The 25,664-nt window shown below is 37.7% G+C and overlaps 2 protein-coding genes across 5 annotated transcripts in view; both read right to left on the bottom strand.

The window, feature by feature from the left end:
- Positions 1-1,648: 1,648 nt before the first annotated feature.
- Positions 1,649-13,855, bottom strand: BIRC5 (baculoviral IAP repeat containing 5). Its single transcript, XM_072645174.1, has 4 exons — positions 13,726-13,855; positions 11,332-11,441; positions 7,077-7,194; positions 1,649-3,009 (listed from the first exon to the last, which is right to left on the bottom strand). The coding sequence occupies exons 1-4, from the start codon at positions 13,834-13,836 to the stop codon at positions 2,920-2,922; spliced, it is 429 nt and encodes a 142-aa protein (XP_072501275.1). The 5' UTR covers positions 13,837-13,855; the 3' UTR covers positions 1,649-2,919.
- AFMID (arylformamidase) overlaps positions 1,649-25,664 on the bottom strand; it is a 49,122-nt gene continuing 25,106 nt past the window's right edge. The window contains exons 8-15 of one of the 4 annotated variants that reach the window (XM_072645168.1): positions 22,664-22,742; positions 22,335-22,473; positions 19,071-19,175; positions 13,726-13,922; positions 11,332-11,441; positions 9,873-9,961; positions 7,077-7,194; positions 1,649-3,009 (exon numbers count right to left, since the gene is read on the bottom strand). In XM_072645168.1, coding sequence (XP_072501269.1) covers positions 13,833-13,922; positions 19,071-19,175; positions 22,335-22,473; positions 22,664-22,742 — 413 coding nt within the window. In that variant the 3' untranslated portion in view covers positions 1,649-3,009; positions 7,077-7,194; positions 9,873-9,961; positions 11,332-11,441; positions 13,726-13,832. Of the gene's footprint in view, positions 3,010-7,076; positions 7,195-9,872; positions 9,962-11,331; positions 11,442-13,725; positions 13,923-14,240; positions 16,361-18,163; positions 18,803-19,070; positions 19,176-22,334; positions 22,474-22,663; positions 22,743-25,664 lie in introns of those variants that run through there. The other 3 variants (XM_072645171.1, XM_072645170.1, XM_072645169.1) reach the window with 3 other exon arrangements.

Raw genomic sequence — 25,664 nt, 5'->3', positions numbered from 1 at the left:
GGGAAGAAAATAACGTCAGTCTCAGGCTGAGGTCTGGCACAAGAGATTAAGCCAGGTTATATCTTTCTTTAAAAATTTTTTTTAAATTATGAATTTGACAATCATTAACACAAACATTTCCATATGTAAAAGGACAGGAAAAAAGGATTTACATATGTAACCATGACTCTCTTGAATAATTTTTAAAGTATACATAAACTTTAACACGTTAGTAACAAAATCCTTATCTGTCTTCCGAACTTCCCCCTGCTCTCACTTCTTTTTTTTTTTACATATTTCACTGATGTTTTTTTTTTCCTCAATAAGCACATTTTTCACAACTTATTTTCTGCAAGGAAGAAGTCCTGATGGCATTAACAGAAATCAGTTCAGAAACTCATGTGGTTCTTACAGGACAGACCAAGGCCAGTTCACTTCCTCTGCCAGAACAACTGATCAACAATTTCAATTGTAGCATCAAAAAAAGATTTAGGAGACTAGGATAGGACCCACAGAAGCAGCCTGAAAAAAATACTGAAAACTCAGAAAGGTCTGTGGCAGTGTTTGGAAAGAAATGACCTCTATTTCTCTGAAAAAATTAAAATTATCCTCAGGGACATCCAGTGGCACTGTAACAAACTAACTTTCAGTTCAACTTCATGGAGGTGGGTGAAATGAAATTCCTTATTTGTAAGTTGCTGAGAAAAGTCTAACTTATTACAAATTCTCTTTGCTGTTATTGGTTCCCATGAAGATTCTAGAGAAATGTAGCAAAATTGGAAATACTGAGAAAGCAAGGCTGGCATTGTTTCACCTTTGAAACCAAAAGATTTCTTAAATATTCTTAACAACTTTAGAGTGGCAACTTCTACCAGATAAGTTTTTTTCTCTTCACACATTAGAGACTGGCATAGCTCTTCATTAACAGGCTTTGGAATAATGTGCTTATTTTTAAATAAGGGTTTGTAATGTCCTAGAATTCACAATACAGAAAAATCAACCCACATCAAAACCTCTGAATGATGCTCTCTGCTTTAAAAATAGGAGTGGAAATGTATGTAGTTTTCTCCTATCTACTGCTGCAACCCCTCTTTAAATTCTGTAAAGCAGCTAAGTACATCTATCTAAACTTAAAACTTTTCTAACTCACCTTTGCTGAAGGACTATTTAAGTGTTTTGGTTTAACAGCTCAGCCCATGCCAGTCTGTAAGAGTAAATTAAAATGGTAGTCTTTCAAGAAGCATCTGTTTAGCTCTTATTATGTGCAATGCTCTGGTACATGCTGGGGGAGACAAATAAGACATAGTCCCTTCCCTCCGTTTGCATTCTAAATGTAAACAAATGATTCAACAGAGTAGGTTAAGTTGGAAGCATGATTTGCCATAGAAAAAAATTGAAAATGTATCACACTTTTTCGGTCAGTGTTATGAGATGGTATCATATATGAACGACTGCTTTTTTTTTCCCTAATCTTATACCTACCACAATAATAAATCCCTGAGTTTTCAAATGTTAGTTGATTGCTGCAGCTTTAAAGAGTGTGACCAGAATCCAAGTGCCATGAATTTTATGACCATAGAGATGCAGAGAATACCAATCTAAAAATGTAACTTATAACAAAAAATGTATTCTAATCCATTAAAGAAAAAATCCATGCCACCATACTCCATTTGAAAGACAGGTGAATACTAATCTGCAAAGTTTTAATCATTACGGAAAAGGTAATAGAAACAATAACCCAAAGCTGCCCTCACCAGATACATTTCAAGTATTCTGCACCACCCATCATTGCCATCATCCACAGATGGATTCCTATGAGAAGTGTTATATGTACTTTGGGAATTCTTCTAGGGGCAGAAGAACAGCAGTGTGCCAGGACCCCGGAAAAGGCATGTTTGGCATTATGGGGATTTGATTTTGTAGAGACTGTGCAACTTTTCCATTGTAATTAGCTTCTTTTAATAAATTAAGGCAAAGCAGAAGAATAACTTTACTTTGCCCTGGAAACAGGAGTCTCTTTTCAACTCTTCATACCTTTGACAATGCTGCAGCTACTTGAAAAAGACTTAATTACAAACACTAACTAAGAGGGCAAGTGCTAGTTTTTCTTAAAGGCATTATTTCTCTGTATTTGAGATTGATGAATCATAAAATGTATTTCCTAGTACTAATACAAAAACATGGATATTGCTACAAATAGCTAGACTGCTAATTTATAAAATACATGGCATCATTCAAAGGTTTTGTTAAGTGATGTGATTCCATTCAGGTCTTGTGTTGGAAGCATTCATGTTCCTGATAGGATAAAACAAAGGCAACAGTACCTTCAAAAGGTCATTGTGATAAATGAACTAATAATGTTCAAACTGCTTTGTGTACAATGTAAAAATGGTACAATATAAATCCAAAGTATTATTATACAAAGTATAAAAATACCGCATCCTTAATTAACTAATTGTAATATTTACCATGGGATTATAAATTCACCCACAAACAGAACATTTTCACCCTCAAATCCCAGGATCCAGAGATAGAAAGTCAGACAACAAATGCTAACTATAACAGTACTAGCTATGAGAAAGTTTATCAGTTATGAACAGCAATATAAAAATGGATTCAGTGCGGTTAGTCCCTTCTACTTCTCACCCAGGTCTTTATCTAACACCTGGCAAGGCCAGGGGCCAGCAATATAAAAATACAAAAGTTTTAAAAATAGCGCAAAAAAGATAGAAGTCACCAACGCCATAAACACTGGACAAGATGGAATCAAGTTGCATCTGGCACCATCTTCAAACAAAAAACAGCTGATGAAATCTAACTTCAAATGTCCAAAGTTCTCTTCTGTTGTAAGTATCATTAAGCAGTTCCTCACGAATATTTGGAGAACATGCCTCCCAAATAATGATTAAGCTGTGGGATAAGATATTAAGGAAAAAGGAGTCATTCCAATGCAGCCAGCTGCTCAATGTCATGCCGTACTTCCTTGGCATGTTCTTCAAATTCAGTTCTTTTCCGGGAGGTTTCCTTTACCTAGAAACAAAGTAATGAGATATTATTTTAATGGTACAAAAGGCTTCAAACTTATCTCAAGAGGTAAACAGAAATATTTTCTAGGACTCTGAGGAAGATACTCAGTCAAATATAGAGACAATGCTCGATAAGAGCTAAGTCTCTGTTAATCTTTGTTGAACTTCATCATTTTTATGAAGAAACCCAGATCATCTCCCATGGCAAGAATCATAAGTCAGCCTTCTAAGACAGACTTTGGTGGCAGGAAACATACTTACTACAAAGCAGAACTTCCTAAAACACTGAGATGTCGCTTTGGACTGGGGGCATTCCTCTTCCTCACTATGCATTCCACCCTGCTCTGAGGCTTCTGTTCCTAACACTACTCACTCTCCTGACACTCAATGACACATTGTCCACCCACTCTCCTGACTCTGAAGATCTGACACTGTACTGCTCACCATTACCAACTCCTTACAATTCCTCCTCCTCTTTCCTAGCATGTATTGCACCAATCTAGTTTTCTAAAACGCCTATTCTCTTCACTGACAAGGAGTGCTCAGCCAAAGTGAAGAGAACCACAGACATATCCAACAGCTGTTTCCCAACCCTATCCTCAGGAATTAATCCACTCTCACAAGTACTAGCATTCTTCCCAATTTTCCCATTTCTGTAAATGGCGCTAATGTTCTCAAGCCACCCAGTATTGTCCTATATTTATCATTTTTCTTTAACTCTGCATCAAATTTACCACCAAGTTTTGTGAATTATCTTTTATGATCTTCCACTTCATTCAGGAATAAAAATATTTACAGAAACTGAATGTGGATGAAGGGGGAAAGGAAGAAGGCCCCTTTTAGGAGAGGAAAACTATACTACTTTAAAAAAATGTTCTTTACAAATTCACTTAGTCTAGGACAATAAAAATTCTCCTAGTCTAGGGGGAAAAAAATTTGGACCTTTCAAAAAGATCTTTATTAAACTGAAAAAAAAATATTCAGCTAATTAAAATTTACTTAATTTTTAAAAATTTTTTGTTCATTTTAAGTTTAAATACTAAACAAGAGGGGGGAAAAGGATATTTCCATATTTCCTCACACACAGCAGAATATATAGAGAGGATTCAATACAACATACAACCATAAGTTTCCATTTCTGTTTACTTTTTTAAAACTATGCAATAAATGCTATGTATTGTTTTCAAAGCTACCCAGACTTTCTGTGCTTCCTTCCAAGTTTTCTTTTGTTTTCTGCAGTGAACTTTTTCTTCTTCCCTTCCCACCCAATCCTAGAGAAGGCAGAAGGCTATAATTAAACATGAACATGAACACACACACACACACACACACACACACACGTAAGACTATACATATTGCTCTTTGTTACTTCTTTCTGTGGAGGTGGATAGCGTCTTCCTTCATAGATCCAAGTTTTTCCATGTGTTTCTAAAATCAACTAACTCTTCATTTCTTATAGCACAGTAGTATTTATAACAATCATATACCACAACTTGTTTAGCCATTCCTCAGTTGAAGAACATCTATCATTTTAGCCAATCTGATAGGTGTAAGATGATAAAGCTATAAAACAGTCTAGCAGAAATTAGGCATAGACCAGTATCTTAAACTATGTACCAAGATAAGGTCAAAATGGACACATGACCTAAACATAAAGGAAAATATCACAAGAAAATTAGAAGAACATGGAACGCACTACCTATCAAGCTCATAGACAGGGGAATGATTTATGAATAAACGAGATAGAGAACACTGTGAGTTATAAAATAGATAATTTTGATTATATTAAATTTTAAAGTTCTCATACAAATAAAACCAATATAGCCAAGATTAGAAAGAAAGCAGAAAATTAGGGGAAATTTTTCAGACAATCTCTCAAATAAAGGTTTCATTTCTCAAATATACAAAGACCTTTGTCAAAGTTCTAAGAATATGAATTATTTCCCAATTGATAAATGGTCAAAAGATAAGAACAGGCAGTTTTTCAAAGTAGAAAATAAAAGTATAACCATATGAAAAAATGCTCTAAATTATTGTTGGTTAGAAATACAAATTACAACAACTCTGAGGTATCATCTTGCACCTATCAGATTGGCTAAGATGATAGATGCTCTTCAACTGGGGAATGGCTAAACAAGTTGTGGTATATGATTGTTATGAATACTACTGTGCTATAAGAAATGATGAGTTAGTTGATTTTAGAAAAGCATGGAAAAACTTGGATCTATGAAGGAAGACGCTATCCACCTCCACAGAAAGAAGGGACAAAGAGCAATATGTATAGTCCTACGTGTGTGTGTGTGTGTGTATACATACATGTGTGTGTGTACACATATATGTTTATGTATGCATATATATTCATGTTTAATTGTAGTCTTCTCTAGGGTTGTGTGGAAAGAAAGGAAGGAAAAAAGTTCACTGCAGAGAACAAAAGAAAACTTGGAAGGAAGCACAGAAAAGCTGGGTAGCTTTGAAAATAATGTGCAGTATTTAATTACATAGTTTAAAAAAGTAGTCTGAAATAGAAAGGTATGGTTTTATATTGATTCCTCTCTTTATACTCTGCTGTGTACATGGAAATATGGAAATATTCTTTTTTCTGTATACATGGAAATGTAGAAATGTCCTTTTTTTCCCTCTGATTTTGTATTTAAGTTCAAAATGAATAAAAAAAAGTTGCAGTCTATTTACATCAACCATATGTCATAACTGGAAGACTCTCAATTGTGACAAACTCTGGTACTCTTTGAATCATAATAATATAGCAATACTAAGTTTATGAATTGAATACAATCCTCTGCTCTACTCTGCTTTATTATTAAAATTTCTCCATTCTATCTGTCCAGCCTTATTGTTTACAGTTTGATCTCAGGCCAATGTCTTCATTATCCCTAGGACTCATACTTTCGTTACTTCTAAGCCACTGGACATGGTGATTTTCAGAATGCATTCCCCATGGTCTTCAACAACCCAAAACATTATTTCCTTCAAGAGCTAGGTCAAGTAGTCTCTCCTCTTTAAATCACTGTCCCATAACTCCACCTTCCATTTACTTTAATATCAATTGTGAGATTGATGCCCCGCATGGTATGCTGGCATCAAATCACAATAGCAAAAAGGAAATGTGATGTGCAAATCTAGAGACATCTGCATCCCAAATGTGCAAATGGACTATTTGAGCCAGATCAATGGTAGAACCTTCTTCCAAGCTCATACTGGACTGATCAGCCACAGTCAAACTCACTGTACCTTCACCCCAACATTGTGATGTCACTGGTCCTCTTTGAGTACAAAGGACAAACAACTAGGGGTGTGTGTGTGTTAAAATTTGACACAGACACCATAACATGATTGAATTCTAATTAGAGAATCATGGAATTTTAGAGCTAAAATTAACTGTTAGAGATCATCTAGTACAGCATCCTCATCCTAGAGGAGACATGCACAACTTATAAACTTCTTCAAGCCATAGATAGGTTAGACTAGAGACAGACATGATGGTTGGTTGCCATGGGTCATGAGACAAACGGAGCACACAGTGGCAACCCTACATTTTTTGTGGTCACCTGAAATCCTTTGGGGGGCCACAAGTGGCCCATGGGCCATGTTGCGCAGGCCTATCCTAGAGAATTTCTCTGAGATTTTGTTTCCCCAATTTACTCATAGCCACAACTAGTCAGTGTTAAAGTCTGGATCAGAGGTCAGATATTGACTCCTAATCCACTGTTCTTTTTTATTACAATGGTTCAATTTCATCTCACAACATGGAAGTCCCTACATGCACCAGGTTGCTTGAGAAGATACTTTATAAACGGTATCACCACTCTATCAGACACCTAGGTGTCTTACTCACTAGCTTTTAAAAATGTGTATTATTTGGTTTCCCCAAGAAGACTGAAGTTCCTTAAGGACAGGATTGTTCACCACTACATCCTCAAGAGTAGATGTGTTCAATAAATACTTATAGGTGTGGATTTTTCAAAATTCTTTTTTTAAAAAAAGTGTTGTAGAGTTGGACTGAGAAAAACGAAACAGAGCTCACACTTAAGTCTGATTTTGAGCTATACATACAATCTTGTTTTTGGCTCTTTCTTTATCCAGTTTCAGGAACTCATTGAGTGTTAAATCTTCGATCTTCTTCTTAATGTTGATGAAGGCACAACTAGATGAGTGCTTTTTATGTTCCAACCTACCAAATGAATACAGAATAACATCAAGAGAAAGAAATCTAGATGTAAAATAACTTACATTTACCATGTAAGATTCTACAGTCTATTATTAATACCTCTTTCTATATTACCTATTTCCCACATTCATCAAAACCATCCATTTGGTTGCCAACACAAATTTTTATTCAAATGTAATAAACAGGAAGTACTTACAATATACAAAGGTGGAGATACAAAGGAAAAAAAATAAAAATCTTTGCCCTGGGGTATTTATAACTTAATGGGAGTGGGAGATAAAATAGGCATACAAAGAAGGAAACAAGATAGAATGCAGTAAAGGTGAAGTAAACATTTAGACACAATGTTCTAAGAAATTTGAGGGAGATTATTTTCCATTGAAAAAGTAGAGGAGTTCAGAGATTGCTTCATAGAAGTGGTATCCGCTTTAAAAGGAGGTTTCAACATGCAAAGATGTGAAAAGGAAGTATTCCAGGCAGGGGGACAGTCTGTACAAATAAACATTAAACAGAAGAGGTCAAAAAAGTCCAGATATGGGTAGAATATAGAATAAAGTATATGAAGAGAACTAGAGTAAATTAAGGTTGGGACACAAGTTAAAGTCAGACTGTTAATGTCTTGAAAAAAAAAACAAAACAGACTAAAGGATTTGTGTCTGTCTTACAGAGAAAGAGCCACTGAGGGATTTTAAGCAGATCATGGACAAAGTCAGGCCTATGTAGAAAACTGTTTCTCCAACTATGGTAAGGAAAGAGAAGACAGAGATTGGAGGCTGGATACCAGCAAGAAAGCTGTTACAATACTGCAGGAAAGAGGTCAACTAAGGTGTTGCAAGTAAGAACAGAGAAAAAGGAAGAGATGTAAAGGACACCGCAGAGGTAAAAATTCAACAGATCTTGAATGGGGGTCCTTTAGAAAGAATTCAAAAATAACTCCAAAGTTTTAAACTCAGGTGCTTACAAGACTGGCAAACTGGGAAGAGGGAAAGTTCTAGAGGGAAGATAATTAGTTCAGTTTGAAACTTACAGAGTTGGAAGTACTGATGGAACCTGAAAGTAGAAATATCTAGCAAACAAAAATACAGCAGTGAGGGGGAGCTCAAGGAAGGGACTAATGCTGGAGATATATATTTAGAAGTCATATGTACAAAAGTGATAATTGATGCCATGAAAAAAAGAGTAATGAGATAACCAAGTGAGACTATGTAGAGACGAAAGGGAGATATTCCTACCCCCAGCACACACAAGGGCAAGAAGGAAAATGAATAACCAGCAAAAATGACTAAAAATGAGCAAACAGTTAAGAGATAGGCCTGAGTTCAAATAAGAAGAAATGAAGGAAGAGAAGGAGGAAGGAGAGGAAAGGAGAAGAGGAGGAAGAGGAAAGAGTCTCTCTTGAGAAGTTCCATCCTTCTTTCCCTGATAGAATTATTGGTATAGAGATGATAATTGAGTCCATGAGATCCTTAAGTAAAATAGCGTAGTAGGAGAAGAGGGCCCAAGACAGAGTTTGGGGAGGAGGGAAGAGACCAATAGTTAGCAGCTATGATCTGGATAAAGATCCAGAAAATGAGACTAGAGAACAATCCAAGGAATGTAGGTCAAAAACAGGTCAAACTGAAAGCAAAGAAATTTATCATCATGCTAACAAAAACTGCTTGCTGATAACAGCTTCAGCTTGCTAAAGTACTTATTTGTTTTTTATTGATAACTTTTCAGCTCCACGTAAAAGTATGTAGATAATCAGGGGCATTATATGGCCACCAGGGAGAGAAAGAAGAGGAGGTGTAAGGGAAGGAAATGTTAATCAAAGGAGAAAAGGGGAATATTTGGAATACAATTGGAAGAATTTATCATCACAATAACAAAACATTCCCTGTTCTAGGATAAGAAAGAAAAAGTAAGCTTTATGCTTTATGCAAGTGGTTAAAAAGTCCATTTAAGAAGAGGGTTGAAGTAAATATTATAAGAAAACCACAGGCATCTATTTTCTAAGGACAAACAAATAGTTATAGTAGTGAATGAGATCATCTGTTTTACTGGATCCTTGTATAGGTTTTAAAATTTTATATCTCCATTAACAATTCAGAATTTTCCACTCTAACGGCCATCAGGGGATTGATAAATTTCCACATTGTTGTAAGTGATTATAGTTTCTATCCTCCCTCTTCTGAGAATTTCTGAATCAACTTATCTAGCCCTCATCTCCCCCCTAACCTACAAACTTCAATCCCCAACTGCCTGTTGGACATTGCAAAGTGGATGTCCCATAGATATCCCACCTCAGATTCAACTTTTATCTCATTATCTTTCCCTCAAAGTTTTCTGAACTTCCATATTATAGCTGAAGGTATCACAATCTTCTCAGTCACCTAGGCTTATAACCTAGGTGTTATTCATAACTTCTCATTCTCTCATCCTCTACAGACAGTCTGTTGCCAAGTCCTATTTTAATTATTTTTTCAGGGGGGAGGAAGTTAAGTGATTTTCCCAGGGTCACACAGCTAGTAAGTGTCTGAGGCAGCATTTGAACTCAGGTTCTCCTGATTGCAGCGCTGATGCTCTATCCACTGTGCCATCTAGCTGCCCCTCTATTTTACCTTGTTAACATTTCTTGTATACACCCCCTTCTCTCTTCTGACACAGATACCACTTTGGTGCAGCCCCAGATCACCTCATACCTGGTCTATTGTAATAGCCTGTTGGTTGGTCTTCCTGCTTCAAGTCTCTTCCCTCTATAAGTCATCCTTCACTCAGCTGTCAAACTGATCTTAAAGGGAAGGGGAATGGAAGGGAATAAGCATTTATATAGCACCTACTATGTCCCAGGCACTGTTCTAAGCGCTTTACAAATATTATCTCATTTGATCCTTACAACAATCCCGAGAGGGAGGGGCTGTCATACCCATTTTACAGTCAAGGAAACTGAGACAGACAGTTACTTGTTTAAGGCTACACAGTTACTAAGTAACTAAGGCCAAATTTGAATTCAGGTCTTCCTGACTTGAGGCCCAGCTGTCTCTCCGCTGGACCATATATCTGCCTAAAGGGAATATTTTGCCTTTCTTTGTATCCCCCAAATTTATACCTGTGTATACAGTAGGCTTTTAATAAATGCTTGTTGATTCAACTTGACAACAAACAGCCTTCAAAGTTGACACCATAGCTCAAGTCTCTTCCCTCTACAATCTACAATACAACACAGCTAACTAAGTGTCAGCTAAAACACAAGTCTGATCATATCACTACCTCATTCAGTAAGTTCCAGGGGCTTTCTACTATCTGTAGAATCAAATAAAATCTCTTCTGTTTGGCATCTAAAGAGCTTCACAACCTGACCACAAACTATGTTTTAAGCTTTCTTTCACATTTCTCTCCTGCACACACCCTACAATCCAAACTGGCCTTGCTGTTCCTTACACTCTTACCTCTATGCTTTTACACAAACTGTACTCAAATGTACTCTACCCTCACTTCCACCTTTTATAATTCCCAGTTTCCTTCAAAGCTCAACCTGAATACCACTTGTGGCCTTTTCTGATCCTCCAGTTTCCAAAGTATCCCCTGCAAACAACTACATATTTTTTAAAAATATACTTGTATGTAAACATGCTGTCTCCCCCTACAGAATAACTCTGTGAGGATAGAGATTGCTTCATTTTTGTTTTTGTAACTCTACCCCCTAGTACAGTATCTGGAACAGTAAGTACTTTAAAATACTTGTTGATTTTTCACATGATAATCTTTCGGATACTTAAAGACTGCTATCATCCTGCCCCTCTAAATATTCTCTAGGCTTAATATCCCATTTCTTTCATCATTTCTATACAATATGTTGTAACTGAATATGAGTAGAATGTGACTGACTAAAATAAAACATACACTATCATGATTCTTTATATTTCACAAGAGTGAAATATTTAATGTGGACGAGATCAGACAAACTACTAAGATGCTGCTTTCTCATGAATAAAAGTTTTACCTTTCACAAATAAAGCTATATGGTACCTAATGGAGCCTGAAATTGCATTCATTGTCCTGCAAAATAAAAATCATTTTTCGAAACAAGAGTTTAGATTTAAGAGTAAGGCGCATACTTCTGATGCAGAGCAAAGCTGGGTCAGCCTGGCAAGAACTTACATAGGATCATCCTCTGGCTCCCAGCCCTCTAGTTCCTTGAAACAGAAGAAGCACTGGGCTAAATCAGGCTCGTTCTCACTTGGGCAATGGATGAACCCAGCTTCAGCCATCTGCAAAACAAAGTAGGTCAGGATGGTTGGGAAACCAAAGAAAAGTAGTATCTCTTCTCCTTAAGAATACAGAGCTCTGGAAAACCAGGAGATCAGGTAGGTAGAGTACCAGTTTTCTTTCTAATTTTGGGCTCAGTGGTAAGGAAAGGAAAGAATTCCTGATTCTAAGAAATAATTCAAAATAATCAAGGACCTTTGTTGGGATCTGGGAGTATGAAGAATAGGAAAAGACATCAGTTTCAGAATATTACCCTTTTTTGGGTCACATGTAAAGGTGTCAGAGGTGGAGGATGGGAAGGCATCAATTGAGTATAGATGTAAGAATATATTCTCAAGTTCTACTCTTTACTCAGCCCCTTTTTTAGCTCTTTAACCTCAGGTAAGGCCTTATTCCATATCTTAGTGTCCATCTTTAATAATAACAATGAAGATGATGACAGCTAGCATTTACATAGAACCTACTATGTGCCAGAAGCTTTACAAATATTCTCATATTTTTTTTTAATTCATCTGGAAGAACAAAAAGTTAAGAGTATCAAGAGAATCAATAAAATACAAACAGGAAAGGAAGGGGGCCTAACAGTACCAGATTTCAAAATATACTACACAAAGCTATAATCATCAAAACAATTCGGTACTTAATATTATGAAATTAAGGTTGATCTGAGGAACAGATCAAGTACACAATACAGAGAAGCAAGTGAAAAGATAACAGGGTAAGAACTCACTATCTGAAAAACAACATCTTGAACTGATTAACAAGATAAGTTAAAAAAATTAGTTGGGCAGGGAAGAAATTACCACATGGACTCTTATAGCTAAGGGAAGAGTTCATGACCAATCAAGAGTCAGAGAGGTTCACAGAAGGGAAAATCGTTCATTTTGACCACATAAAATTTAAACGCTTTTGCATAAACAAAACAGGTAAAATTAGAAGAAAAGCAGGAAACTGGGACAGCAGTGGAGGGGAGGGAATGCAGAAAGTTTCTTTGGTAAAGGTCTCCTTGCTAAAATATGAATAGGCAGTTTACATCGGGAGAGGAGGTAGTAGAAGGGAGAGAATTTGGAATTTAAACGAACACTATATATTTTTTAAAAAATAAAACAAATCTTAAAAAATAAACCAAAAACTCCCAAAACAAATATTATCTCATTTGATCCTGACAATAACCCTGCCAGGTAAATGTTATTATCTCCATTTTACAGTTGAAGAAACCAAAACAGAGGTTAAATGACTCAGCCAGACTCACACAGCTAATGTCTGCAGTCTGAGAGATCTACCTAGCTGCCACTTTATTAAAAAGAAATAGGACAGGGAGGTAAGGCACCTCGTAGGCAGGAAATGTAGCAGTGTACATTAGTGCAATGAATATAATCAGAGAAAAGTTTGATCATCCTCTTTTCTTTACAAAAAGAAGAACGGGCTAGATGACACCAAAGGGCTCTTCCCATCATAAGGCTCTGCCGTCCCTAAAATGATTAACAGTTCCCTAAACCCCTTAAAACAGAAAGTCTTCGTGACAGAATTAAGTACCACCAGAAAAAGGGTACTGGATGCCCTCCTGGGTCAGTAAAGGCCCTGCCGGGGAGGATCAATGGTGTGCTTTTGCAGACGGGGTGTCCTCACCTGCGAGAGGCACAGTGCTGAGGGCTGGACTTGGGGGAAACCCTGCCCTGCTCCTTAGGAGCAACACGACCGCGGATTTCTTAGGCAAGTCCCCGCCTCGGGCTGGACCAGAGGACAACTGGAGATCCCCTCGAACTGTCCTGCCCCACAGGCAGCTCCTTCTCTTTCTGAACCTTGCCTTTCCTCCGGTCTCCCAGCACCGCGGAGCTCCCTCGCACTCACAAAAGCACAACGGGCTCAGGCCAAGCCCCAGCTGAGGGGCACCCCCTCAGGCCCCCCAAAAGGGCCGCTGGAGAGCCTTCTGTCCAACCTGCGGCTCTTCTCCCCTTCTCTGATCCCCAGCGCAGACACCCTCGGGAGCGCTCCCCGGCAGCGGGCAAAGCATCGCGTAAGCCTCGGGTGAGGGAAGGGGGTAGTGGCTGGGGCAGCCCCCGAGGCCCGAGGAGGGGACCAGGCGGGGCTGGGGCTCTGAGAACAGCGAGAGGGAGGTCGGGCTGCCGAGCGCAGGCAGAGCAAAGGGGGGAGGATGGAGAGGACGGGGGGAAGACGGGGAGAGGCCGCGGGTGACAAAGAGGCGAGGAGGGCGCGAGGGGAGGAGGAAAGGGCGGGCGGTGTGAACGAACCGGCCCGGCAGGAGCCGCGGCTCATCAGTCTCACCCGCTCCGGGGTGCAGGCGCAGTCCTCCGTGAAAGGCCAGTTCTGGAAGGTGGAGATGCGGGTATCGAGCTGGTAGAGCTGCCACATCGGGGGTAGCGGCGGGGCGCTCATCTTGCAGCCTGGAATGCAGACCGTTTCAAACTCGGCCACCGCGCGGCATGTCGGGAGCACCTGGGCTTTCTTCGGTCCATGGCCTCCTGGGAAATGGAGGCGGGAACGTCGCAGAGCATGCTGGGAGTTGTAGTCACAGAGACCGAAACAAGTAGACAAGCTCTCTCCCCCTCCCCCCTTGCGCCTCCCCCTCCCCCTCCCTCTCCCTCTCCCTCTCCCTCTCTCTCTCTCTCTCTCTCTCTCTCTCTCTCCCTCCCTTCTCCCCCCCCCACTACCACTCCCTACAATTCCCATTTTTGAAAACCTCAGAGATCATAAATCTACTGTTTTTGGCATGTAGTAAGCAATATATAAATGTTAGATATTTTTGGTTTAAATACACTTTTTTGTTTTTTCAAATTACACGGTTTTTTACATTTTAATTCATTTTAAATGTATTTGAATGACATTAAATATTTCCCAATTACACTTTTAAAAAATTTAACATTTCATTTTTAAACATTTGAGTTCCAAATTCTCTTCCTCTTGCCCTTGAAAAGGCAGGCAATAGTGATATGGATTATACATGCGAAGTCATGTAAACATATTTCCATATTAGCCATGTTGCAAAAGAAAACACACACATACATACAAGAAAAGCAAAGAAAATGGAAAACAATTATACTTCAGTTTGCACTGAGAGTTCATCAGTTCTCTTGGAGATGGAGAGAATTTTTCATCCTGGGTCCTTTGGCACTGTCTTGGATGGTTGTCTTGATCAGAACAGCTAAGTCTTTCACAGTGGATCATCATTACAATATTCCTGTTACTGTGTTCAATGCTCTCCTGGTTCTGCTCAGTTCACTTTGAATCAGTTCCTACAAGTTCAGGTTTTTCTAAAAGCATCCTGCACATCATTTTATAGCACAATAGTATTTCATCACGGTCATATTAGCCATTCCTCAACTGACGGGCATCCCCTCAATTTTCAATTCTTTGCCACCACAAAAAGAGTTGCTACGAATATTTTTGTATAGATAGGTCCTCTTCCCTTTTCTTTGAGCTCTCCAGTATACAGACCTAGTAGTGATACTGATTAGCTATGGAAAGGCTATTTGTGAGATCTGTCAACTTTAAATATTTTTTAATTCTGAAATTAAACACCCCCCTAAAAAACCCTCCACATTTTCATACACAGTGAAACTCTAATCTATACTGTTTTTTTAAAAAGTGTATAATACATTCAATATATTACTTTCAAAACTATCTTTCTTGTCTGCATTCCCTTCTGGACTCCTTTCTTTTCTCTAATGTGTGTTTAAAAAATGTTTCAATGTTCCTTGCTTTTGGCATCACTATTGCCCCTCCACCTTCCAATAAACAAGCAAGAGAGGGAAAAATCCCTTGCAACAAATAAGCATGGTCAAACAAAACACTTGTCTGTTTTCGCACCTTGAATCCATCTGTCAGAAGGCAGAATAGCATGCTTCTGTCCTCTACAAACATGGTTGGTAATCTCATTGATCAGAGTTCTTGAGTCTTTCAAAGTTGTTTTTCTTTACAATGTCACTGTTCTTGTATAAACTGACCTGGTCCTGCTCTTTTAATGTGCAACAATTCATACCCAGGATTCTCTGAAATTGTCATTTGTCTCATTTCTTAATTCATATACTTCAATTTGTATAGCTGTTCACCAATTTAGAGTCCGCTTTTCCTTTTTTTTAATCCTTTCAGTTTGCTTTGCCTGTGATTATTGCTTCCCTCTTAACTCTTTCCATCCCAATTTGTTTTCTATTGAATTTGATACATTAAACTCTTTTTATGTGAGTGAATGGGTATATTGTATGTGTTCCAGCCTCACTGGTCCATTTTGGTTGAATGGGATTCATCAGATTGCATTTTACGCTGAGTCCTCCATATTTATAATATTCTTCTCACATAACCTAATTATGATAAATATCACATTTCATTTCCTTCTTTTTACACTAGTGTACTTCTTTTCTCCTCTTCAGACAGAACTAATCTGTCCCTCAAGTCTTCTGTTTTTCTTATGTAACTCCTCAATACTCATTGAAGACATGAAGATTGTGAAGGGACTCTTGTATCTCTTTCCCCTTATTAGAACATCTCTGCATTAAGAAATTCCTCTTCTAACCACTCAGGTTTGACTTTAGATTTACATTTCAAGAATCTATTCAGTTCTGATCTTTTCTTCAGAAATGTTCAAAAGTCCTCCATTCCATTAAAGTTTTTTTGGGTAATTTTCCTCTCTAATTTATTCTTAATTGTAAGTCTACATCTTTTGGAATACTATATTCTAAGATCTCCCCTTGTTTATAACAGAAGCTGCCAGATCTCATCATGCTGACAATGGTTCCTTGGTACTTGAACTGCTTCTTTCTGGATGTTGGTAGTAATTTTTCACTGATGCGGGAGCTCAGGATTTGGGTTATGATATTCCTGGGACTTTCCCTTTTGAGGTTTCTTCCAACAAGTAATTAGTAGATTCTTCCCTTGTTTTCTTTGCCTTCTGGTTCTAAGAGATCTGAGGAGTTATTTATCATTTCTTGAAATATAGCCTTAAGGCTTTCTTTCTTTCTTGACTAGGTTTCCCTATCTCACCCAGGCTGGAAGTGTGAGGTCTACTCATGGGCCAGTCCCACTCAGATAGACACAGAAGTTTTAATCTATTCTGTTCCAGCTTGGATTGGTTCATCCCTCTATAAGTAGCCTGTTGTCCCTCCCCACCTCACTCCTGGGGGCTCATCATATTACTGCCGAACCTGGTTCTGACTTACTAGCTAGACTACAGCACCTCAAAACTCGAGCTCAAAAACTCTGACAGCCTCAGCTTCCCAGGTAACAGGGATTACAGATAGGCACCACCATGTCCGGAGTCTAATGATTCTTAAATTATCTCTTCTTAACCCATTTTGCAGATCAGTTGTCTTTAACATCAGATATCTTACACTTCATTCCATTTTTAGGTTTTTTTCTAATATTTCTGGCTGCCTCTTGAAGTCAATGATTTGTCTATTCTATTAGTTTTCAGGAAGTCTGTTACTTAAGTAAGGTTTTTATCACTTTCTTTTTTACTTAGCCATTTATTCTCCTTCCAATTATTTTTTTCCTCTAGAGCTTTTATGTCATTTTTAAATAAGCACCATTTTACCACATAATTCTTGAGGAAATTCCTTTTTTTTTTTCCCTTTTAAGTCTTTCCTGGCAGCTGTTACTGAGTTACTTTCTCTTTTTAGGCTGGATTTTTTTTTTAAATCTACAATAATTTATAGTGGTTGTTGTCTTCTTTGTTTTACTTATCTCTCTGTATTTAATTCCTAATTGGGGCTTCATACAAGGACCTATGGCTACCCTCTGCTGTGCTTTGGCCCTATGTGATCTAGTCTTGGGTCTCCTGGGTTTCTATACTGATCTCTACCTCCTAGGGCTAGACTCCCTTCTTGATGTGCTGGGTCTGCAGGGTCCTTGCTGGCATTTTAAGACAGAGTTCTAGGAATACCTTGGTGATCCAGGTCTGAACACGGCTATAACACAGTATTCACTGCTGTTCTATGGTATTTCCAAGGTCCTCTCTGTGAGTTTCTGACCACTCTAAGTCCTTCTAACTTCAGCCCCCTAAGACCTTCTCAGAGGACCACTTTGCTCTTGTTATCTCCAGACCCAGAGCACTGCCAACTACATGTACCTCTGGTCCATCTCTATCCATACTGGGAAGCTACTGAATGATTATGTTGGCACTGTCTTTGCTTGGATGCTCTCCTATTGCCAGAGGACAGAGACCCAATCAGAATATGGTAGTCAAGGCCCATTTGGAAGGGCTGAGAATAAGTCCTTCCATACTGGGTGCTGGGTGGTGACTCAAACCTAATTGTCATTTTATTAAAAAGAAACAGGATAGGTAAAAATTAGAGAAGTGAGGCACCTCTTAACACTGTATTTTAATATAATGAGTATAATCGGGAAAGTTTAATCATCCTTCTGTTATATGGGAGAAGAGGAAAGGTCAGAACCTTTCCCTCCTTCCACCATCAGTTCTGGCTAGAGCATACCCTACAGAACAGGGTTAGACCTGGGCTCCTTCTGATGACATAATTGGTTTGGTCCTGGTGGATTATGTATGGTATTTTCCTGCTGAAATACTTGGTGCTGTTCCCCGAAGGTGCCTTACGTACCTTATCCCAAGCCCTTTGCCTCCTGAATTCCTACCCAGCCTTTCAAGCCTAAAGCAAACATCACATCCTGAAGGGAGATGCCTTGATCATCCCCCATCTTGGCTCATCTTTACCCTTCAAATGGTTCATAGCACTTTGCAGAAATGATCACAAGGTATTTTGTATTGTATTTTATTTTGTGTCTTTTCTTCTACAAGACTTTAAACTCGTGAGATCTGGGCCAACATTTTTATCTAATCCTAGTATCTCTTTCAGCACCTAATTTAGAGTTATATCTCAGCATACACTTGGTAATTGTTTGTTGAAGGAACACCTGATAGTAAGTTAAAAGGTTTTATTAGTGGTCATAGCAGCAATCATTGAGAAATATTCTCTCCAGGAGGGAAGGTAAAAAATCAAAGCTCTTTGTGTAGATTTTGTGAATGATCTAAGACCCTAACCTTCCCAGAACACATGATAGTAAGTTAAAAGGTTTTATTAGTGGTCATAGCAGCAATCATTGAGAAATATTCTCTCCAGGAGGGAAGGTAAAAAATCAAAGCTCTTTGTGTAGATTTTGTGAATGATCTAAGACCCTAACCTTCCCAGAACACATGATAGTAAGTTAAAAGGTTTTATTAGTGGTCATAGCAGCAATCATTGAGAAATATTCTCTCCAGGAGGGAAGGTAAAAAACCAAAGCTTTTTGTGTAGATTTTGTGAATGATCTAAGACCCTAACCTTCCCAGAATGGAAAAAGAAAGAGAGCAGCTTTCTGGTTTCTCTCATTACTGGAAAATTGTCTTCAAAATAACCTGTAACATAGAGAAGAAGTAGTGACCTTAGAGCTGGAGAAGTTGATGTAAACTGAACAAGAAGGGCTGGGAGTGGGAAGTGGAGAGGGAAGGTCTCTTGAAAAGGGTGGTGGAGTGGAATGGGAAGAAGATTTAGAATAGGTTTGGTGGAGAGATGAGGAAGGACTGAGATCAATGGACAAAATTTATTAAGCACCTACTACACTCCTGATACCATTCTAGATGCTGAGAATACCAAGACGAAATAACAACACCAATGCTATCCTACCTGAGTCAGTATATATTCATTCTGAATCAGTTTTTCCATGATATCAAAGTGATCCACATTGGAGATTTCTATAAATGAAGCTCTCCACCCATGTAAACGCAGAGCCTGTAGAAAGGAAAAAAAGGAGCTAATGGGGTAGATTTTTAAGGGATTAGGAATGTTGGAAGAAGATGGCAATGAGGGAGAAAAAGGAAAGGTCATAAGAAAATGACTGGGAACCAAATTATCAGTATCAAAAATAAAAAGGGTGAATTCACTACCTTTGAAGATGAGATTAAAGGAATTACTTGTAGCTATTTTGCCCAATTATATGACAACAGATCTGATGATTTAAGTGGATAAATATTTACAAAAATGGAAATTACCCAGATTAACATAATATGAAATAGAGTACTTAAGTAACCCTATCTTGGAAAAATAAACTGAATAAGCCATAAATGAGTTACCTAGGAAAAAAATCTTCAGGACTAGATGAATTCACAAATAAATTCTACTAAACATATAAAGAACAATTAATTTCAATACTATATAAACTATTTGGGAAAATAGGCAAGGAAGTAGTTCTACCAAATTCCTTTTATAACACAAATATGGTGTTGATATCTAAACCAGGAAGAGCAAAAACAGAGAAAGACAACTATAAACCAATTTTTCTATAAATATAGATGCAAAAGTTTTAAATAAAGTACTAGAAAGTCAATTACAACAGTATATAACAAAGATCTTACTCTATAAACAGATGAGATTTACACCAGGAATGCAAAGCTGGTTCAAAATTAGGAAAACTATCAGCATAATTGGTCATATTAATAACAAACCAATAGAAATATGATTATCTCCACAGATGCAGAAAAAGCCTTTGTCTAAATACAATACTCATTCCCTACTAAAAACACTAGAAAGCATAGATCTCTCCTTCAAATGATAAGTAGTATCTATCTAAAATCATCAGCAACCATTATCTGCAATGGGGATTATAAGCTAGAAGTCTTCTCAGTAACATCAAGGGTGAATCAAAGATGTCCATTATCATTATTACCATTCAAAATTGTATTAGAAATGCTAGCTATAGTAATAACACAAGAAAAAGAAATTGAGGGAATTAGAATAGGCAATGAGGAAACAACTGTCACTCTTTGCAGATGATATGATGGATACTTAGAGAATCCTAGAGAATCAAGTAAAAACTAGTTGAAACAATTAAAAACTTTAGCAAAGTTGAAGGATATAAAATAAACCCATGCAAATCATCAGCATAGCTACATATTACCAACAAAATCCAACAGAAAGAGATAGAATAAGAAATTCCATTTAAAGTTACTACAGATAAAATAAACAAGGCAAACCCACATAGGAACACAATTACAAAATACTTTTTTCACACAAATAAAGATAGGGCTAAACAATTGGAGAAACATTAGTTGTCCATGGGTAGGTAGAGCCAATAAAAAAATGACAATTCTACCTAAATCATTTTGCTTATTCAGTGCCATGCCAATCACACTACCAAAAGTTGTTTTATAGAGTTAGAAGAAATAATAACAAAATTAATCTTAAAGAACAAAAAGTTTACCTTTATGAAGAGAATCAAAGGAAAAAATGTGAATGAAGGTGGTCTAGAAGTATCAGATTTCAAACTGTATTACCAGTAATCATGAAAACAATCTGGTACTAGCTAAAAAAATAGAGTGGTGGATCAGTGGAATACATTAAGGATATACTTCACAGTAGCAAATGAAAAAATAATCTAATCGTTGATAAATGCATAAACCAAGCTTTTGGGGAAAGAACTCACTATTTGAGAAAAATTGCTGAGAAAACTAGAAAGCAGTTTGGCAAAAACTAGGTAGAGATCAGCATCTCATACTGTATACCAAGATAAAATAAAAACTGATACATGATTTAGACATAAAAGGTGATATTATAAGCAAATTAGGGAAACAAGGAATATTTTACCCATCAGATTCTATGAATAAGGGAAGAATTTATGACCAAATAAGGGATAGAAAGGCTTACAGGATATAAGATGGATAATTTTGATTACATTAAATTAAAAAGGCTTTGCACAAATAAAAGCAATGAAGCCAAGATTAGAAGAAAAGCAGAAAACCGGGGGAAAACTTTTACATCATGTTTCTCATATAAAGGCCTCATTTCTCAAATATGTAGAGAACTGAGTCAAGTTTATAAACAAACAAGTCATTCACCAATTAATAAATGGCCAAAGGACATGAACAGGTAGTTTTCAGAAGAAGAAATCAAGGCTATCTATAGTCCTATGAAAAAATGCTCTAAATCACTATTGATTAGAGAAATATAAATGAAAACATTTCCGTAGTATGACCTCACACCTATCAGGCTGGCTAATATGATAGAAAAGGAAAATGACAAATGTTGGAGAGGATGTGTAAAAATGTTTTGGTGAAGTTGTATACTTATCCAACCATTCTGGAGAATAATTTGGAACTACATCCAGAGATCTACATCCTCTGACCTAGCAATACCACTGTAGGTCTGTATTCCAAACAGTTCAAAGAAAAGAAATAAGGACCTATTTGTACAAAATTATTTACAACAGTTCTTCTTGTGGTGGCAAAGAATTGGAAATTGAAGGGATTCTCTTCAGCTGGGGAATGTTATGTTATATTATTGTGATGGAATATTACTATGCTGTAAGAAATAAAAGGGATGGTTTCAGGAAAACCTGTAAAGAACTATGTCAACTGAGGCAAAGTGAAGGGAGCAGAACCAGGACAACATTGTACACAGTGATAACAATATTGTATGATGATTAACTGTGAGAGACTTCGATACTGTGACCAAGACAATGATACAAGACACATTCAAAGAACCCGTGATGAAAAATTCTATCCACCTCCAGAGAGAACTAGTGAACTCTGAATGCAGATTGAAGCATACTTTTTTTTTTACTTTATTTTTCTTGGGATTTTTTGTGGGTTTTCTTTTGCAATGTGGCTAATATAGAAATATATTTTGCATTACTTCACATGTATAATGGATATCAAATTGCCTGCCTTCTCATGGAGGGAAAGGAAGAGGGAGGGAGGGAGAGATATTGGAACTCAAAATTTAAAAAAAAATAATTAACTGGGAAATATTTAATGAAGTATATAAAATACATATTTTAAAAGGAAAACAATTAGGAATTGGAATCCAAATTAGGAGGAACAAGACTACACCTCCCTTCTTTTCCAGCTCCCCCCATGAGGAAAGAGAGGAACAAGACAGGGAAATTAAGACCACCTGAAAATAATCCAAGGACTGTCGGAGGAACTCAGGAGAATCATATTGGCCCACGGCTACTATTAATTCACAAGTTGAAGTGACTTGACTCCAGGCCTCCTTCTGGCAAAACATGGGACTATTCCTCTGGGCATCTTCCCTGGAAGTGGAATAGAAAAAGGACAAGGGTAGGGAAGGGAAACAGAAAGTCTTCATTTTATCTCCCAACAGTGTGAGGAGACAGGAAGGGAATATTGGTGCAGTCCGTGAAACCTTGGAACCTTCCACATATGTGTTGAAGGAGAGGAGTAAATGCCTATAGATTGGAACAGGGGAGATGACTAACTCACACGGTCATTTGAAGTATGTCATTGACATAAGTATGCACGATGGGCTCCAGATCGTAGATCCCACTCACCAAGAAAAAGCCTATGAAATGAAAAACAAACATAAATACAGACTACAGTATGGGTGGGGAGGGGCCAGGCCAATTGTTTGTGTCTAGCCTTCCTGAACCTAGCATTCCTGAGGTACCAACCTAGCAATTTAGAAATATTCATTCAGCTTGTGAATGTTAGAACAAAACAACATCACATTGTTGTAATGTTAATGTAAGGTTAAGGGTGGGTGGGGGGAAGAGTTAAAGCTCTTCCCTGCCCATTAACCAGCCTCAGATGCCTTTTGCTAATTTCTAAATAGGCACTGGGTCATGAGGGTCCTGCCCTGCAGATCTGAAAAGTGTATATGTACTCTGAGGTGAGGTTTTACTTTGGGGTTTATTTTTTTGGAAGACAGTTGGTATGCCAGATGAGACTCTGGGTAGCTGCTAAAGAACCCCGGCCCCTGGCTTTGAAAACCCAGATGTTGGTGTTTCTCTCTCTGGTGATGATGTACATAACGTCCATGGTCAGATAGTTGGAAGCCCTGTCTGTTGGTCTTTCTGTTTGCAATTTCTGTTTGTATTTTCTCTGACATTCAGGGTGCCGACTTTTTCCCCTGAACTAAGGGAATGATATGCTTGATTAAAGTAGATTGTTGACCCCTCAAAAGTTGCTTTCTTTTTAGAAAAGCAGATCTAAGAACCTGTACAGCAGGCCCTCCTGTCTTTGCTGGGTTCCTTGCTGTTAAAATTGTCAATTGAGTACTGACATAACTTGGAATCAGAAAACTGGTTTCTATCCCAGCTTGGACACCAATTATCTGTGTGATCTTGGGCAAAATCATAATCTCTCTGAGTTTGTCTCCTCAGCTATGAAGTGGAGATAATGCTGTTTGCTTTGCATACTTCATGAGGGTAATGCAACAATCTGGTCCTAGCCTCAAGAATATTAACAGTCTTGTAGTTGACAAAACACCTCCATGAGAAAACCAAACAAAACAGTAGAAAGGTTAAGTGACTTTTTCAGGATTAGCTAATATTTATCAAGGCAGAATGTGAATCTTTCTTGGTTCCAAATCCAATCAATGCTCTTTCTAGCATATTAGGGCAAGGTAGAGGTAAATTTTTAGAATAGATACTTTTTCAATGACTTAACTAGTTACTATTGCAACATAAGGAAAGTAGTGTATCACCAAGGCAATATTCACAGCACCAACTATGACTATGAATATGCCAACGTAGTTCTGAATTGCAAAGTATAACAGACTGTCCATATAGAAGGCAGAAGAAAAACATTTATTCAGATACCAGAAGCCAAATCCCAACACCAGAAAGCCAAATCCATCATAATAACCAGGAAGTCAATACACATTAGTACTGCAGGGGACAAAGCCATCCCCAAGCCTTCCCTTCACCTTCCCACAAAAACACTCATGAACCTAGCTGTCTCCTTGCCTGTGTCCTCTCCTCTCTCTGTTCTAACTGCTCTCACCAACTTCTCCCAGATCTGCTCCACCCTTCCTGTTCCATCTATTCAGCAATCTCCTCCCACCACATGTGACTTAGGCTTTTATGTGATTTAAGCAGATCACCTGGGCCTATTAATGAATGGGAAAGATCTTCTCATTTAAATTACCATTACAGGTAGTATTTGGAGAAAGGAAAAACCCAGGAGCAAATCCTGCTTGTGACCATTACTAGCTATGTGACAATCTCTCTTAAATTCCCCAGAGACTTATCTATGAAATTATGAATGAAGTTATTGAAATCTGCATCAGTGAAGGGAGTTCCAGACCAATGACATCACAGATTCTTGACATATTGATAAATCTCAACAGAATCACCAGTACCCTCTGTACTGCACTGCTCCACCTTCTAAGGAATATCAGTATCTATTAAAGAAGAAAATGTTGGGTAAAAATTCAGGGGAAACCTGGGTTCAGGCCCTGCCTCCAATGCTTACTAGCTATATGACTTCTGGCACGTCACTTGGCCTGTTTTCTCTTCTATACCTTGTAGTGCCAATCTTGTAGGATTCTTGTGAGGACTAAGTGATATAATGAGTATGAAATGCTTTGCTTCAGAGCCATACGTTGTCAGTTGTTATTGCCTAGTTAATTTTCTGTTTGGCTTATGTAAAAGACATATTTATTTTGTGTTTCTTATTGTATCTGGAGCTAAGTATTTTAATTTTTTTGCTTGCTGAGTCCATATAATAGCAGCTCTAAGTCAAGAGATAATGGACTCTACATGAGATTGCCACCAGAGAAATATGGAGTCAATGATTTCTAAGCTTAATTGCAGAGATGATGGCACCCAAACATGGATCTAAAGAAGAATGCTAGGAACTCATATTGAACAACAGACCTTGGGAAGTCTTTAAAAAGCCATTTAGGATTCTCACTCTAAAATTAAATGCAAATTGAACAATTTGAACACTTTTGTTTCTGATGTTGTTCATTTGTCCCACAGATGCCAGATCAGCAATGTGTTAAGATGTTGTATAAGAATTTTAGACAATGCTGGAAGTTAGAAAGAAAAGAGCAGGAAGTTTTGAAGAGATTTAGCAAGAATTTAATGGGGTATAAAGCATGGACAACCCACTGAATGTGCTATAGTACAAATTAATTGAGTCCTTGTGTCCATTCATAATAATCTAAAAATCAATTACCAGTGTATAGCATTTTATAGGTAGCATGTAAAACATCTCACAACAATTTTAAATAATAGAACCCATTATGACTACGGTTATTTCTTATACTTTGTGTTATTACTTGTTATCTGGACCTGCTATCTCTATGAGCACTTCCAATCCCTCTTTTCTTCAACCCTCCACCATGTAAATAATCCTGCAATAATAGAAATACCCCAAAGTAATCACTTGCTAGGCCATAGGTCATGATGGTTCCTAAGGTCTGCTCAGTAAGCAGAAGTGAACTGTCCAGCAAGTTACTCTAGGCTGAGTGCCATTA

Source organism: Notamacropus eugenii, chromosome 2 (assembly GCF_028372415.1).
Source record: "Notamacropus eugenii isolate mMacEug1 chromosome 2, mMacEug1.pri_v2, whole genome shotgun sequence".
In the NCBI taxonomy this organism is placed as follows: Eukaryota; Metazoa; Chordata; class Mammalia; order Diprotodontia; family Macropodidae; genus Notamacropus; species Notamacropus eugenii.
This window is presented reverse-complemented; position numbering and strand designations above follow the sequence as displayed.

Excerpts from the sequence above, each read along its gene's own strand:
- BIRC5 (XM_072645174.1), bottom strand. The coding sequence starts at position 13,836 with ATGAGCGCCCCGCCGCTACCCCCGATGTGGCAGCTCTACCAGCTCGAT. Across the intron at positions 11,442-13,725 it reads GCGCCTGCACCCCGGAGCGG|ATGGCTGAAGCTGGGTTCAT; the intron begins GTGAGACTGATG and ends TTTGTTTTGCAG. Across the intron at positions 7,195-11,331 it reads GAGCCAGAGGATGATCCTAT|GTTGGAACATAAAAAGCACT; the intron begins GTAAGTTCTTGC and ends TTCATTTGGTAG.